This window comes from Aotus nancymaae, unplaced genomic scaffold (assembly GCF_030222135.1).
Source record: "Aotus nancymaae isolate 86718 unplaced genomic scaffold, 86718_ANA_hifiasm-v0.15.2.pri h1tg000043l, whole genome shotgun sequence".
Classification (NCBI taxonomy): Eukaryota; Metazoa; Chordata; class Mammalia; order Primates; family Aotidae; genus Aotus; species Aotus nancymaae.
The window spans coordinates 3,923,162-3,937,454 of record NW_026988457.1 but is presented as its reverse complement, the minus strand read 5'-3'; the positions used below and the strand labels follow the sequence as shown (position 1 = coordinate 3,937,454).

The 14,293-nt window shown below is 38.7% G+C and overlaps 1 protein-coding gene across 1 annotated transcript in view; it reads right to left on the bottom strand.

Annotated features, from left to right (window-relative positions):
* The window catches only part of RXFP2 (relaxin family peptide receptor 2), a gene marked incomplete at its 5' end in the record, with an annotated part of 64,987 nt that overhangs the window by 29,486 nt on the left and 21,208 nt on the right, over positions 1-14,293 (bottom strand). The window contains 3 exons of the mRNA XM_012465511.2: positions 7,593-7,664; positions 8,473-8,578; positions 11,854-11,931. Of these exons, the coding sequence (XP_012320934.2) occupies positions 7,593-7,664; positions 8,473-8,578; positions 11,854-11,931 (256 nt within the window). The remainder of the gene's footprint in view (positions 1-7,592; positions 7,665-8,472; positions 8,579-11,853; positions 11,932-14,293) is intronic.

Sequence of the window (14,293 nt, the reverse complement as noted above, 5' to 3'; positions counted from 1 at the left end):
CACCATGTGCAAAGGGTTGGTACTCCAGAACACTACATCTGTGGTGCTACACAAAGCATCAGTTTAATCCTGCAAAGTAAACTTGAAACCCAGTGTGACTTTGTGCCATCTCAATCCTGTTCCCTGTGCCATATCTGCAGGGAGATGCTTCACAGAGCAGCGTAAATTCTGGTTTTGGTTTAAGGTTCTGCTATGAATAGACTGACCTCACACAAATCAATATCCATTTTAGCATTTTCAGAGCACTTAGACTGATGCAATGAAAGTTAATATGATGAATTATGTTACAGTAGCAAATGAAAATAATAAAAGAGCAAAATACTCTATTGTAGGTATATTGAAGTTCCTCTTAAATATACAATTCAGTACTTAACTACTGCTATTTACATTTTATTCAAGATGATAAATTCAAAAACGGAACGTACATTTTACCTACATGTTGCCACATCTTGAAGAGATGGGTGCAGTTGCAAATTGTGAATTTGACCTTACGCTTTTGTCTTATAAGTCAAGGGAAAGAAAGAGTAAAACCAAAACTCATCTGCTGTGTACAACCTATCTTCCTTTACTGATATCAGTTAAAACTCAAACTCTAATAATGAAGAGCTTCAGCTGGACGCAGTGGCTCACGCCTGTGATCCCAGCACTTTGGGTGGCCAAGGTGGGTGGATCATGAGGTCAGGAGTTCGAGATCAGCCTGACCAACATGGTGAAACCCTGTCTCTACTAAAGATACAAAAATTAGCCAGGCGTGGCAGTGTGCGCCTGTAATCCCAGCTACTCATGAGGCTGAGGCAGGAGAATCGCTTGAACCGGGGAGGTGGAGATTGCATTGAGCTGAGATGGTGCCACTGGACTCCCACCTGGGCAACGAACAATAATCCGTCTCAAAAATAATAATGATGATAATAATAATAATAATAATAATGAAGAGCTTCTAGTCTTCTATTTAGTTGGCTCACTGCCACCCCATAGAGAACTGTAGTCCCTCCCAGGTCCCATGTCTCAGACTTAGGCTGCTGAACTTGAACTGCTGTCTTCTTCGCAGAACAGTAGCTTAAAGAATATGAGGGGATATTTGGAAACGTGACAACTTGGCAAGTGGTGCCCTCTTTTTATTCAGAGCTGAGATACCAGCCCATTTAATATACTTCACACTGAATGGCTTTTCTAAGAATAACTTACGGGTTCATGAATTCCTGCTGTTTCAGCTGTCAGGACTTTTCAAGCAGAAACACCAGGAATTTATGTACCTGAAACTAAAGCAAATAAATGCTTTAATGACATGCATGTTTATAGGCTATTTTTGAATGTGCCATTTTGTATCCAAGAGCCAGGCAGACACCTTGAATTACGTTTTGTTGCCAGTGATTGTATTTAACAAGAACTCAGATTAAGAAGGAATTCCTCATTTAGAAAACGTTTATGTTACAATAAGAAGGAGAACTGCTATTTGTTTCCATGGTAGCAGTGATCAAGTATCATAGTCAGTCTCATAAATTGTATTTTATTTCTCTGGAAGGTCATTGGAAACTGCTTCCACCCCCAACTTAGAAAGGCCTGACATTTTAAAAGATTATTAAAATGAATAAACTGATCAATAGTAAAAGCATTCAGATCAGTTAAGCAACACTTATTCATCTGGCAATTAAGATTTAATTTTGATTTAGGAATTTGTTTTTCTGGATGCCTAAATGACCTCAACTCCACTGTGAATATTTAGAGCATTCCAGACTGGAGACTCCCTTGACATTAAATCTGGTGATCTCGTAAGACAGTAGTCCCCAGCCTATCTTCTGGCACCATGGACTGGTTTCATAGAAGACATTTTTTCTTTTTTCTTTTCTTTTTTTTTTTTTTTTTTGAGACAGAGTTATGCTCTGTCACCCAGTCTGGAGTGCAGTGGTGAGATCTCAGCTCACTGCAACCTCGACTTTTTGGGTTCAAGTGATTCTCCTGCCTCAGCCTTCTGAGTAGCTGGGACTAGAGGCACATGCCACCATGCCTGGCTATTGCTTTTTTGTATTTTTGGTAGAGACGGGGTTTCACCATGTTGGCCAGGCTGGTCTCAAATTCCTGACCTCAAGTGATCCAGCTGCCTCGGCCTCTCAAACTGCTGGGATTGCAGGCATGAGCCACTGTGCCTGGCCAATTTTTCTATGGACAGGGAGCAGGGATGGTTTCAGGATGATTCAAGTACATTACATTTATCATTAGATTCTCTTAAAGAGTGCACAGCACAACCTAGATCCCTTGCATGTGCGGTTCACAATAGGATTCATGCTCCTGTGAGAATCTAATGCCACCGCTGATCTGACAGGAGGAGGCAGAGCTCAGCTTTGCTTGCTCACCCACCACTCACCTCCTGGTGTGCAGCCCAGTTCCTAACGTGCCACAGACTGGTACCGGTCCATGGTTTGGGGACTGGGGACCCATGTCATAGGCTATGTCTGAATACAACTTAAATATGCAGATTAACCTTATTAGCTCAATACAGTCTAAAACACATATTTTTGCATATATGTTCTCTGCTCAAATAGAATATAATTCAGATGCCTTAGCTGGCAATCATGATTCAATGACCTCTCCAGCATATGCTCCATCATCTCCTGTGGGAATGCTTTCCCTTTAGACAAACTGCCTGTTCACTCTCTTCTCAACATCCTATGAGCATTTCTGCTTGTTTCTTTCTTCTCCCTGGTGAAGATGCTCCCCACCTTCTCTTTAGTTCTACATGTTAGTCCTACCCATCCTTCATTCAGCAAATACTCATTAATGCTTATTAGGTTCTTACCATGTATGCTATGACAGGCCTCAATAGACTAGGAGAGAACCAGGAGGGCCATCCAGCCCATGAAGAGGATGTGGTGGTCAGAGAGTAATTCCTTCAAGAAGGAAAGTGAGAGCTTCATGAAAATAGAATTGTAGTTGACCAAAGTCATGTGCAAAACTCAAACAGTAAAGAATACTGTGAGCAATAAAAATGTACATCTAGTTTTATTATAGAAGCAAGAAAATGTTAAGTCTCAGTTTGTTTCCTGGAACCTGTTTTATAATGTGAGATAATATACAAGGAACAACTGCTTACTTCTCAACTCCTACTTTGTTCCTGTCTTTTGGATCAAAGAAGATGGTCTCATGATTGAAGCAAATGGAAAGGCTAGATGGCTTTCAGTGAAAGCCCAAGAAGGTAGAAGGTGTTAATCAAAATTAATTAAAGCCCTCTGGTTTGGAATTTTTTTCCCAGAAATTGAGAAATGCCAAAAAATGAGAACGTCAAATCATGATCAATTGCTGAAAAATCCTGAGAAAGGATGAGCAGCTGGAAAGTTCAAGATGGCAAATGTAGTCTTAACTTCTCAAAAAGGGAAGAAGTTGGCCTTCAACCTGTAGTTGGATGAGCTCAATGCCGGTCCTGGGAAGATCATAGAACAGGTGTCTATGACGCTGGTTTTTCTATGCCTCAAAGAGAAAGTGATCAGGCAGTTCACAAGAAACCACATGGCAGACCAACTTCAGTTTCTTCTTTGAAAGACTGTGCAAAACTATGTGATAAACATTTTAATATGTCTATTGGGCATTGATCAGCAGTTTTATAATTTTTTATGGACAAAAGAAAGAATGATACATATTCTTATCTGAAGGATGATGATGAAGGAATATAGAAAGAAAATTTGGTGCTGTTCTCTTCAATATTTTACTCCATGACCTGGGTGAAGATAGTTGATCTTATTTGCAGATGACAGAATTATGGGAGGAGTAGTGACTATGATGGAAAATACAAAAAGGCCTTCACACTCTGGTAAGAAAAACTGAATCTGAGAGCATAAAATTGACTAGGGATGTACTTAAGGACACACAACTACCTCTCAAATGCTAAATACATGAGTACAAGATGTGGCACACTCATCAGTTAGCACAAATTATAGATCACTAGGATTTAAGGGTATCAAGAAGTCATCAAAAGATCAATATAATCATAGGGCACATAGAGTACAGAAGGAAAGGGATGCTAGTTCTTCCCTATTTGCCTCGGTCATGTTACAGTGATAATATTACATTTATTCTAGATATCATCCATCAAGACGGATGTAGGCAAACATATATAGTATTGTGACCAGAATGATGGACGGATTTGAAACTATGTCCTTTAGGGAAGAATTTAAGGAACTGAGGATACTTAGGGAAGAGATTTGTGGTATGGTGGAGGGTAATGACAGTAGCCTTAAATATCTGTAGATTTATGTAGAAGACTGATGAGATGTGTTCTGAGCAGTCTCTTGGGGGTAAATATAGGAATGATGGGGAGCTTTAGAGGCACCATGAGCAGCAGTAATGTGGACAAAATTTTTAGTGAATTGTTTGAAATTCCATTTCCCCAGCACCTTCTAATCCTCTGTTTTTTTTTTTTTCTCCATAGCCCTAACCACTACCTAACAAATTATGTATTTTTAACTTTGTTTATTGACTGTCTTTCTTGATTGGAAATTAAGCTCCACAGGCTTTTTATCTGTGTTATTCATGCTGTCTCATTGGTGCCTAGCACCTTGTAGGTATCAATAAATATTTGTCACAGGAGTGAATGAATATGTGGGTCTTGCTAGCTGCTGCTCTCCTGCTATCGGATACCAAGAGTTCCGACTGAGGCCCATCTGGTTTCTTCCTCCCCCTGACATCCTTTCCTGGGGATGGTGTGTTATTTGCCACATTGGTTATTAGGGTCATCGTATGAGGATTGGGAAAGAAAAGGGTAAGAGTAGATGGACAGGAGGGACAAGAAGTAGGACTGGTGCCGGGAGCTCTTTTTCTGGGGTTCTGGAAAAGAGCAGGAGGAGCTAAGTGTGTTAAGGGGAGGGGAGGATAGGAGATTTAAGGAAGCATCACTGAGCTTATGAGCTGCTCTAGGATATTTGAGTATAAAGAACTTGAGTTATTTCAAATCAAAGTTTACTCACTGGGTGATTTCATTGACAATAACACATTCTGAGCCTGGACTACATGGGTGGGATTCCAAAGGAGCATGGTCAGAAGTTTTGGGTTTGAGGCCAAACTCTACTACTTGTCAGCTGGCTGACTTTGGGCAAACAACCTCTCTTCCCGAGTGGCTTTCCTCATTCCTGTGACTGCTGTAACGGTGTCTGCCCCACCTCATAGACTTTGGGGATCATAGCTGAAATGAAAATTCCAAATACTTGTGAACTTCAAAAAGTGGCAGATGACTGTAAGCAATTGTGTTTTGTCCCCCTGTGCTTTATCTTACATATAACAGACATTTAGTGAATGTTTATTGATGAGAGTCTCATAACTTCTTTTCTATGAGTCTCTGGGAAAATTAAATTGCCTGCAAATAATCAAATAGCAGTTCTCATGGGGAGAAGCCCTGCCAGGTAATATTCAGGTTATGATGTGGTTCCTGTTTTCTCCGACAAAGTAGAATTAAACATTTACTTGGAGAAATTGCTAGCTAATCTTGACAATAAAGGTTAATTCCTGTCTTTTAACACTTGGAAAATTGGGGACCTGAATTATTAAATTGCATCTATAGTCTTCCCTTCAGTTGGCTAGCAGTGACCAGGACCGCAGAGGGAGATATTGGTATAGAACACAGTTATGGATTAATAGACCAAGGAAGGACATGGCCTGAGAAGTCTAATTTTAACCCTCCTGCTTGACTCTCTAGTGACCCCTCTCCCTTGCCAGAAGTTGGCTTTGCCCCCAAATTAGGGTGCAAAACATATACAAGGGAATTCTACATGGGGTAGGACAGTCTGTGCTGGTAGAAATTCAGTTGAATGCTAGAACGATTTCTTTCCCTCTTAAGTTTTCTTGTTATGGTAAATTAAGTACTACCTTGGACATCGGAAGACATTGGCTCTCATTCTGGGTCTTACACTGACTAGTTGTAGATCTTAGGTGAGTAATTTAACCATTGCCGACTTTAGTTACTTCGTGTATCATGAGAAGATTTAATTAGAAATTCTTAAAACTTATATGACTCTAGAAAATAGAATTTCAATTGCTATGAAACAAGAATTCTGAAACAAACATCTCTTCCCCTCCTTTCTGCTAGTGCTATTTTATTTTTCCTCCCACATGTATTATTCAGGCAGTGCAAAGACAATATTGATTCATCTAAAGAACATGTTGTGATTTTAGGGATTTCTTGGAAGACTAGGAACAATGTGGTTAGAATTTCCTCTCTAGAGGAATCTGGACATGCAGAGCCAATGCATAGCTACTCTGGAGTGACAGTGACAACAGGACAACATACCCACATACTTTAGGATGAAGCAACAGGTCTGAGAGCAGCCAGGGTTTACAGAGGCCACAGTCAAACCCAAGTATGATTGAGTATTGATGTCCACACAAGGTTCTACCTCATGGACTTCCATTAGCTACTTCCTTTCTTGTGTGAGGAAATTTGTACTTAAAATTCAGGAACACAAAATCCTTGATGGTATTTCAAACCAAATGTGTGTGTCCAGTATCAGCAAAGATTCAGATCCTTTTTATTCCTAGATTTTCAAAAATTTCACATTTCTAGAAACTTTTCTCCTCTATGCTTGATATTGAAGAATAAAACAATAAGGTGATGGTACCGCCAAGGGGCCTTGCAGAATGTACAGCATTCTCTTGCTAATTTTGTTATCTAGTCTAATGATCATCTCAGCAGGTGTAGCCCCTCCAGTGCCCCAGAGTGACTGGTCCAGAGGGACTGACAGACACCAACCTGACTTGCAAAAGACTGATACATGAACCTGAGTATTCTCCATTTATTAATGTGAATAGAAGATATCCCATCCCAGTGATAGGAATGCTCTTATTCTCTATTCCATGCAGCTCTTCAAATACTTTAAAACGAAGAAGTTGGAAAATTAAATTCGTCATCCTAAGGTTGCTTGGTGAGTAGGGAATCAAAGCAAAGGGATATGGATAGTATCAAGAGATTGTTCATGAAAATTGTGGTAGAGATTGATGGTGCATCCTGACCCTCCAAGAGAGATCATCTCTAGGGATTATATTTCCTAGATCCTGGTTTTCTTTCTTGAATGATGCTGGAAGAATACTGGCCCTTCTTTGTCACAGAATACCTTCTCTGCTGATCATGCCCTGTTTATGGGCATTTTCTTTCCTCAGATATGCTAATATCACTGATTGTACTGCTCCTGTGTTATCATTCCTAACACCCTGGGGGATGTCTGTACCCTATCATTATGTATTTGAAATGATCTGATTGTTCTTGTCTATGCTGTCACTTTTTTTCAAGTTAAAAAGTGCCTCTGAGTCTGCAATGTCATTTTCCAAATAATCTTGAGGAAAATAATAGAACTGTGTATCTTTCTATTGAGATATTTTACCTCGACTCCAAGTTAATTCTCTGAAAAAGTTTAAACAAAATGAGTTCAGCTACTTTAAATTATGAAATGGAAAGATAATATACTTTTAAATGTTTTATTTTCTAATCTTAATTACATTTAGAAACATAAATGTAATGATAAAGGTAAACTTTCTATTTTATTTTTAGATAAAAAACATCTTACAACACCACAAGAAATTTTTTTTTAATAAATATGCTATTAATGGCTACTTACATCTTTTTAAGTTTTGTGTATTTGATGAAAACTTTATCTGGAAGACTGTGGATTTTGTTTTTCTTAAGAGACCTAAAATAACATGTAAAGCAAACTTCATTATGGATTTTTATGGCCAACCAAACTCTTCCCTAGAAGCCACATGCTTGGTAAAAGAATATTTGATGATGTCCATTATACTAATCCATATTTAAACATGACAATGACTAAAAATTTTTCATGGGAGGGTAAAAATTTTATATAGCAAAATAAAGTAGTTTGTGAATATCTGACAGATGTAGCTAGTTAGTATAATAGACTGGAAAGTCCGTGGGGATTTAACTTCTTTGTTTTTACTCCCTGGGTGCATTACCAAACCAAACAAAACCAAAAACCAACCAAAAATCCCAACCCACTCATGCATGCCCAAATGATGACATGACTGAAGATTCTTGAGGCTTTCAAGAACTTTATGCAAAGTACAGAAAGTTTTGCATGATATAACACAGCTACCAGCTTCACGGATCTTTTATATCTTTGCAGTCTTGGATAGATTACCAATGTTAAAAATGACATAGAATAAGTGAGTGTGCTTCCTTAAAAAAAAAAAAAAATTTCAACACAAGCACAGTAGTAATCATACATACATCAAAAAGCGATTGAAAATAAGAACTCCAGACCCACAGACATTTGTGAGCTAACTGATCACAGGCTAATCTAACATATAGTGTGTAAACCACTTTTTCCCATTAAATAGGAAGCATGCAGAATTCTCTGATGACTGGTAGTTTTAAACAGAGTTTCTATTATTTTGCTAATATTCAAGCAACACTATTAGGTTTTTCCTTGGTTTTCATGTGACTCTTGGGACAAATATCAACAATAATTAAGTTTTACTTACAGTAATGTCACATTGTTAGAAATCATTGGCACAGACTTTAAGCCACCATTTACACATTCCAATTCAGTTTCTTTGCAGTCACAGCATTGCGGATAGTGTTTTAGAACTGATGGGACAAAAAGAGTAAGATTTCACTAGTGAATACATTTCTTTAATTATGACTTTGTCTTTAATAACTGATAGTGCTCTCTTTTCATTGAATGTATAAAATTTACATCTGTTAAATGAACTCATTCAGCTGCTAATAAAAGTAAATAAGAATTCTCTCCTACTCAAATATAGACTAATGTATTAATCTCAGTTCTAGCTTCTAGTAGTCATTTCAGAGGTGTTTACCAAGTGATTAGAAAAAAAAACGCAAAATGTTAACTATCATAAACTCATCTGGTGAAGCAGCATTAAGTTCACCTCAATGAAAAACAGTATGATTGAGTAATTCTTAATGGATATGACTGAGTCAATTCAATTCATTTGAATAGCATAAAATAGTTGCTCAATAAATGCTTGTTGTTTAAAATCAGATTCGATTGTTTTCTTTTTTCAAACTTCCCTTAGAGTCATGAGAAGAGTGAGATGAAGGTTCTACCGTAACCACCTCGGCACCTTACTAAAGTCCATCCAGCCAGATATTCTTTCATTTTGATTCTTTGTTTCTCATTACTATGAAGTTGAAAGTTGAAGGTAAAAGTTGTAGAGAAGCTGCAAAGCTGAGATAACCAAAGATCTATATATCTGAAGCATTCAGAAGAGAGAAGGATTTAGGATGTACTCTGAAGGGACTTACATAGTTACTAACATAATGGCATGTAAAGGAGTGAGAAATCCCAAGAGAAGCCAGGGCCACATTGGTTCACAGATCAGTCACTCTGTGTGTGTGTGTGTGTGTGTGTGTGTGTGTGTGTGTGTGTGTGTGTGAGAGAGAGAGAGAGAGAGAGAGAAAGAGAGAGAAAGAAAGAGAATAGGGCAGAGGAGAGAGAGGAGTTTGAGAGAGAGCGAGCAAGTATTTCTGGAGTCTGATTTCTCTTCTTAGCCTATGGATTTTGTACTGATAGAGCTAAGAATGTGAGAGTTATTTTTGAATTTATTTTGTTATTATTGATTTTAATGTAATAATAAGTTCTTTTCAGTTGCCCTGCTTCTTTTAGATCACTTGCATCCAAATGTTATTTTAAAAATAAATTTTACTGAATTTTATTAGTGAAGCCAACAAACTTCTACTGAGTATCTGCTTAAAGGATGCTTTTAGTGTATACACGTTGGAAAATATTTTATATTGTTTATACATATATGTTAATTAGCTCAACTTCCTAAAGATAACTTTCAGAATCTTACGTCAATGTTTATTGACATAACCACCATTAAAATAGTGGTTATATGATTAAATTAAAAACCTGTGGTTGGAAACTTATTTACCAATATAATAATTTCATATGGTCAATCTGGGTGTGTCACCAAAACCAGAAATGTGAGTATTAATTGTTCACCCTCCATCACCTGCAAGCCAATCATGCCCCCAGCCTCTCTGGATTCTTTTTCTAAAAAATGCCTTTTGCATCTCTCTCTACCTCAATCTTCTCAATGGCGTTTTTCTGGGCATTGCAATAAACGTAATAACCAATATGTCTTTTATCATCATTCTTTCTCCACCATCTGAGCATGATTGACATTTTTGGTCAATTGTTCTTGGTCATTAGAGGCAGTCCTGTGCATTGTAGGATGTTCAGCAGTATCCCTGGCTTCTACCCACTAGATGCCAGCAGCAACCCACCCTCCTCCATCAGGATGACGAAAAGTGTCTCCAGGCTGGGCATGGGTGGCTCATGCCTGTAATCCCAGCACTTTGGGAGGCTGAGACGGGTGGATTGCTTGAGCCCAGGAGTTTGAAACCAGCCTGGGCAATATAGTGAGACCCATGTCTACAAAGAATACAAAAACTAACCAGGCTTGGTGGTACACGTCTGTAGTCCCAACTACCCAGGAGGCTGAGGATCACTTGAGCCTGGGAGGTTCGAGGCTGCAGTGAGCTGTGACTGTGCCACTGCACTCCATCCTGGGCAACAGAGTGAGATCCTGTCTCACACACACACAAAAATGTTTCCAGATACTATCAAACATTCTTTGCAGGCATCATTGCCATGGCTGAGACTCACTGCTCTAATCCATTCTCTGCAATTCTAATGAAATAATCTTCCTCACATATGTTTCTGATCATGTGATTTTCCTCCTCATTACAAAATAAAATAAATATAAGACCAAACCAAACAAACGTAAGGCCCACAACTGTGGTGATTGACCATTGTATACAGTAGTGACCTTTAAAATGGGATGTGTGCAAGACAACCCATTGTGGATTAGGAAGAAAATAGTAGAAATTTTGGTTATATTTATTTTTAATTTTATCCTTTTTAGTTTCTAATTTTCATACAGAATATTCTTGTATATAATAAAATATATAAGTGGTAATTATAAACTGGTATTATAAAGTACATAAAATACTATTAGTGTAGTATTTGATATATATGTATGTTATATACGTGTATTTACATATACTTACTAATGTATGTAATTGTACATTCATCTCCATAGTTATATATCTATGTCTCTATATATACACACACACCCCTAAAATTCTATCTATGGGATAGAGGTCACACTTCAAGGTGTGCACCAAAACCTTTCATGGGCTAGCCCCAGCCTTCGAGGTTCAGCTCCTGCTCCTCCTCCTCATGCACTCAGAATGGTTGTGAAAAGGCATTTCCTGCAGCCTGCTGCGCATCTTCTGACCCCAGTGTTTTGCTGATTTTGCTCCCCTGCTCATCCTGTCATCTCTTATCCTTTCCTCCATCCAAGGACTTCAAAGTCCATCTCAAATGTTATCTTCTCTGGGACTCTTTCCCCTTTCCCAGCACAGCCATCATTTCTTCCAATGGGCTTCCCCATTCACTGGTGCAAACTTTATTCCTCCTCTTTAGCAAGAATATTGTATCATCACCACTTTTGTAAGGAGTGGTCTTTCCTGCTACATGTGAGGTGTTTGTGGGTTAGAACCCCATCATCATTGTTGTCCTCTCAGTGTCTAATATCTTTCTTGAATAAAATAAAAAGGAATAAGAACAAGAACTTTACTGTATGTCACAATTATTCAATACCTATATATTCTTGCAATGAGAGTAATGCATGAAAATAGCATAAATGGAGACAGTTGTTTTCTATTTTCTCTTTCCAATCCCACAGGCAGACAGCAGACCTGTTAGCCAGGGAAATACATTGAACTGAAATGGAAATTCTGAAGGGGATTTGTCACATTACCCGTATAAATTTGTGCACCACAAATCATGTTTTTCATAAAGCTGATTCTGTCTTTGAATCAAAACCACTTACAGCACTCCTGTGTTAAGGCCACCTTGTTAGCATTTCCATGGACTGTGCCGAATATGGTTGCCCATCCACTAGTGTCACCTGTGAAATGGTGATTGATGTGTGTCAGTTATTCTAGAAATTAAATACCATCTTACAAAAATATAACTATTTGATAATTTTAAACTAAAATATGTTTAAGTAATAGAATGATTGATATTTTAAGTACATAGATAGTAAGGGAGAAAAAGTTAGGCGGACATCTGCAACGTTTCACTTTTTTACATGAAAAATACTCCAAATGTATGTATCATAATATTTGCAATGCAAATATATGATTATTTTACATAAATATAAATGTCTTGGAAAATATCAACTATTTCTAATACTGACATTTTCCATGTTTGACCTTAAATTTGAGGATCTCTGAAGAAAATACCTGAATTTAGTTTTTGTCATGTGCATACTGCTGTATGTGCAGACACTTGATAGATATATCGAGTTCTGATAACATTTATGTAATCTGACTTTTTTTAATAAAGCAAAGGCAATGTATTTTTTTTAAAAAAATAAAGGCTTTTTTTCTGGGCGCAGTGGCGCTTGTCTCTAACTTTAGCAGTTTGGGAAGCTGAGGTGGGAGGATTGCTTGCATGTAGAAGCTCAAACCAGCCTGGGAAATATAAGAAGACCCTCTCTCTACAAAAAATAAAAAATTAACTGGGTGTGGTGGTGCACACCTGTAGTCCTAGCTACTCGGGAGACTGAAGTGGGAGGATAGCTTGAGCCCAAGAGGTCACAGCTGCAGTGAGCCGTGTTCATGGCACTGCACTCCAGCCTGGGTGACAGAGTCTCCCTCTGTCTTAAATAAATAAATAAATAAAAGTTTTGAGTCTCATGGCACTGCACTCCAGCCTGGGTGACAGAGTCTCCCTCTCTCTTAAATAAATAAATAAATAAATAAATAAATAAAGGTTTTGAGTCTTACTGAGAAAAATCACATTTCCTCAATTTGTCATATATTGTCAATTTGTCATATGTAAATATAATTTATTTGCCAAATTTTCTTCTTTTTGTGATAAATCATATCTTTAAAAAAGGAGGCCTAATTGTGAAGTATAGTTATTTCAGTATATGCTATAAAATAATAAAATATGCATTATAATGTAAGATACTGACTTTCACACAAATACCTAAGTAAAATAATTGCCCATAGTCTGCTTTGATCCTTGGAATCTTTATTTCTATTTCTTATTAATATTCTCAATGATTCTACTGTGACAGCTCCCTCACTTGCATTACTTAATTTGGGTTCAGAAATCCCCATAGAGCAAACATTCATGGTCTCTGGTTCCCACGCAGCAAAGAGGAAAGGACAAGAATTTGACTAACTTGCCCACTGGCATCCAGAGAGCTACCCCCAAAACTGAGCACTGATTGAGTGCCTACTGTATACTCTACTGCTCTTGGCTCTAGTGATGAGACTCAGGTAAATTTTATTTATCTTCCTAGAAAGAAATTTTTTGAGAAGAGACCTCGTGTGAGGCGTGGTGGCTCATATCTGTAATCCCAGCACTTTGGAAGGCCAAGGCAGGCAGACCACTTGAGGTCAGGAGTTCCAGACCAGCCTGGCCAACATGGTGAAACCCTGTCTGTACTAAAAATACAAAAATTAGCCAGGCATGGTGGCAGGGCCTGTAATCCCAGCTACTCCGGAGTCTGAGGCAGGAGAATCACTTGAATCCAGGATGTGGAGGTTGCAGTGAGCCGAGATCGAGCCATTGCCCTCCAGCCTGGGCGACAAGAGCAAGACTTCGCCCCCCTCAAAAAAACAAAAAACTAAAACTAAAAACAACAACAACAGTGAAAAGATAAGGCATTCTACTTTGCGCAGCGTACAGATACACCCAGGGTGCTGTGATAACACAGAAAAACTGCAGTCATCCTAGACTAGTGATACAGTTTCAGTGGGGCCAGGGAAGCCCTCCTTGAGATGGAGACACTTAAACTGGGCCCTAAAGAATGAGCAGAAGTGATCCATGGGAAGTGTGGGCAGAGGCTGTGTCCCTCAGAGGGAGGCATGCCTGAGTACCCCGGGGCAGGACAGCAGATTCTAGAGATGCATGCGTGGGCTTTGCTGCCCCACTTTGATGGATGGTTGGCAGTGCTGAAGAGAGGTAGCTCTCTGTGGCAGAAAACACACAGGATTCTTTCAGATTAACTAGACATGTCAGCCTCTCTTGGCATCAGTTTCCTCCAGAGAAGAATATTTTTTTGTTTCAATAAACAGAGCTGAAATTGGCGTGTAAGATGCTCTGTGATCTGGCCTCTGGTTGCCCCTTCATTTCCTGTGTATACCCCTGTTCACTCTGCTTGAGCCGCACACCATCAAACACATCCTGTTTCAGTCAGCCTTGGGCCTTTGCACTTGATGTTGCCTTTGCCTGGAATTCTGCCCCTCCAGAAT